The following is a 3,182-nucleotide window of genomic DNA, read 5'->3' as shown; positions in this document are numbered from 1 at the left end:
GAGATGAAAAATATAATTAATAATAGGTTATCAAACCTGCCTTCAACTGAATGCTTATCACACTCTTGAGTATATGGTTATTACTAGGCAATATTGTAAATTGAAGTTTTCCCCTATATTAAATTGCAAGTCACATTTCTAAGACAAAGTTTCAATTAAGTGCAATTAACTTCCTTCCTAATGATTTCTAGGCACATCATCTCAGTATTTGGATATCACATGTTCCAAGTTATGAGGTTTTCTGTTGAGGAGATTAATAACTCCACCACCCTCCTGCCTAATGTTTCTCTAGGCTATGAGATTTTTGACCATTGTACTGCAATGAAGAATTTCCCTGCAGTATTCAGTTTTATCTCACAGAATGGATCAATAAAACCTAAAAAAATGCTGAAAGACCATCAGCCTAAAGTGATTGCTTTAACAGGTCCATTTGGAAGCACGAGAACTATGACGATTGCACCGTTGTTCACAATGGACCTTATACCAATGGTAAATTGTTTCTTTTCAACATTTTACACTTACTTCATACCCTTTATTCAGGACTATCAAACTGAACCATATTGAAATGATTGATAAATATATACACCATATACAATGTTAAGTGAATTGTTTATAAAAAAAAGTGTTTTCTTATCTTTTAAAAGGTAAATTATGGAGCTTCCAGTTATGCGTTAAGTAATAAACTTCAGTATCCCTCTTTTATAAGAACAATCCCCAGCAACAAAGACCTGATACAGATGATTATTCACATCATAAAGTGGTTTGGATGGAACTGGGTTGCCTTTCTTGGTGGTCAAGACGATTACAGTGAAGATGGCCTGAGACAGTTTAACAAGTTTATCAGCAATACTGGCATTTGTTTGGCCTATCAAGAGATTCTTAGCCTAGGGGCAAACTACAGTCGACCACTTAAAAGGATTGATATGCTTAAAATCAATGTCATCATGGTTTATTCAGTGCAACAATATGCAAAAAACATAATTAAAGCTGCCATAGCAAGCAACATCCGAGACAAAGTTTGGATTGCAAGCCAAGCATGGTCGATGGACCAACAGCTTCCAAGAGAGCCAGGAATTGAGAAAATTGGTACAGTTATTGGCCTTACAGAGAAATTATTGGCATTGCCTGGATTTAATGACTTCATCTATAAAGCCAAAGGAACTACTAAAGTTCACAATACTGATAGCGATGAAGTCCAGAGTGATGCATGTAATCAAGCTTGCGAAAGCTGCTCATTGCTGGCTGAAGAGGAAATTATAAATGAAAATCCCACATTCTCCTTTGGCATCTATGCTGCCATATATACCATAGCTCATGCATTACATAAAGTTCTGCAGTGCAACATGAATGGATGCCACAAAAACACAACGGTTAGGCCATACATGGTAAGACTTAATTATTTAATAATAAAATATTGATATATATTATTTTAGCTAATGTTTAGATAAACATTAATGTAAAGGTAACTGCTTCTCTGTAGCTTTTAATAGACCACATAATGTAATGTGCAAGTAATCCATGTAGATTTGTGTATTTTATTATTTTGAACATTTAATTTGCACTGCACTTTACAGCTTCTGGGAGAAATGAAGAAAGTGGATTTTCCACTTAATGGTCGTCAGGTGAAATATGATGATAATGGTGATCCAACCGTAAATTACTCAGTTGTGCTCTGGCATACTAAAACAAATCCTCCACGGTTTGAGATGGTGGGCACATATGATATATATCCAGAAATTACCTTTACCATGAGCAGCTCTCTCATGCCCTGGCATAACAATGGATCTGTAAGTCATCTTTCTTGGAGAACTTTTATCTAAACATTTAGCTGTCTAGATTAGTTTTAATATCACAATTTTCTATTCCAAATAGGTTCCTTTATCAAACTGCTCAGTTGAGTGTAAGGAGGGATTTTCGAAGGTACCGGAGGGATTGCATGAGTGCTGTTTTCAGTGTGAAAAATGCCCAAGAAACAGCTATGTGAATCATTCTCGTAAGTGCTATCTTGGCATTTTAGCTTTATCAGTCCATGCTACCACCACAATACTTCCCTGTAGGTATGGTGCTTTTTGAGGTGAGTCACTATGCTTTGCCATGTTTTTTTTTTTTTTTGTAATGGCTTCTTTTGTGCCATCTCCCAATACATTTCAGTGTTATGCAGAGCTCTGTATGGTTGACTTGTCCACTATTACTTTATTATCAGCTATTTTAATGTCATTATTTTAATGATTCATTGGTACAGGTAGAGACCAACTGTAAAGAGTCTGAAATGACATCCAACATATAAAGATGAATTTTCAAATGTGCTGTATTTCCCACCATCATTAATTAAAGCTGAAATAAAAGTTGTTCTCAAAAAAGCTGAATTCTGAATTACAAGATAAGCGTGTTGCTCAAAACAAACAAAGACATTTTCAGAGCGCCACAGAAAGACAGTGTTTACAGTTTTCAAGAAATGTAACCTATGAATGGCTTACTTACAGTTGTCTCTGCATATTAAGCTGGGATAGGAGAAAGTATTTTAACATAGAAAAAAAATTCAACTTTAAATAATAAATTGTATTTTAAAGATGTGAAATCTACACAGTCGTCATGGTTACTTGTGTAACCTCCGTTCCCTGATGGAGGGAACGAGACGTTGTGTTGATGTAGTGACACTAGGGGTCACTCTTGGGAGCCCGAGACACCACTGGTCTTTGATAAAAGGCCAATGAAAATTGGCGAGTGGTATTTGCATGCCACTCCCCTGGACATATGGGTATAAAAGGAGCTGGTATGCAACCACTCATTCAGGTTTTATGTTGAGGAGCCGATTATAAGGTCCGGCCATTTCAGCGGGTAGTTCAGCGTTGTGGCAGGAGGGACACAATGTCTTGTTCCCTCCATCAGGGAACGGAGGTTACACAAGTAACCATGATGTTCCCTATCTGTCACTCATTTGACGTTGTGTCGATGTAGTGACACTAGAGGTCCCTATACGAAACGCCACAATTGGCTGAACTGCGTTACGTGAACTGGCCGTGTGTAGTGGGCAGACTAATGTGTGCCTCATAGCCAGCACACCAGGTCAACACGTAACCTCCCCCGACATAGTTATGAGTGTCGAACGGCCCTTTGGGGACAAGTCGACTACCCAAAAGATAGAGACAGGCTAACCCAGTCGTGGCCTCTTTTCCCCTTCT

The 3,182-nt window shown here is 37.8% G+C and overlaps 1 protein-coding gene across 1 annotated transcript; it reads left to right on the top strand.

The window, feature by feature from the left end:
* Positions 1-180: 180 nt before the first annotated feature.
* LOC127439446 (taste receptor type 1 member 1-like) lies at positions 181-1,993 on the top strand (the record flags this gene model as incomplete). Its single annotated transcript, XM_051695651.1, has 4 exons — positions 181-489; positions 645-1,385; positions 1,575-1,787; positions 1,873-1,993. Coding segments are annotated over exons 1-4 (1,384 nt in total), but the record flags the coding sequence as incomplete, so codon positions are not given.
* Between the last annotated feature and the right edge of the window lie 1,189 nt (positions 1,994-3,182).

The sequence above is a fragment of the Myxocyprinus asiaticus genome, unplaced genomic scaffold (assembly GCF_019703515.2).
Source record: "Myxocyprinus asiaticus isolate MX2 ecotype Aquarium Trade unplaced genomic scaffold, UBuf_Myxa_2 HiC_scaffold_217, whole genome shotgun sequence".
Classification (NCBI taxonomy): domain Eukaryota; kingdom Metazoa; phylum Chordata; class Actinopteri; order Cypriniformes; family Catostomidae; genus Myxocyprinus; species Myxocyprinus asiaticus.
The sequence above is the reverse complement of the archived record's forward strand: the minus strand, read 5'-3'. Positions and strand labels throughout refer to the sequence as shown.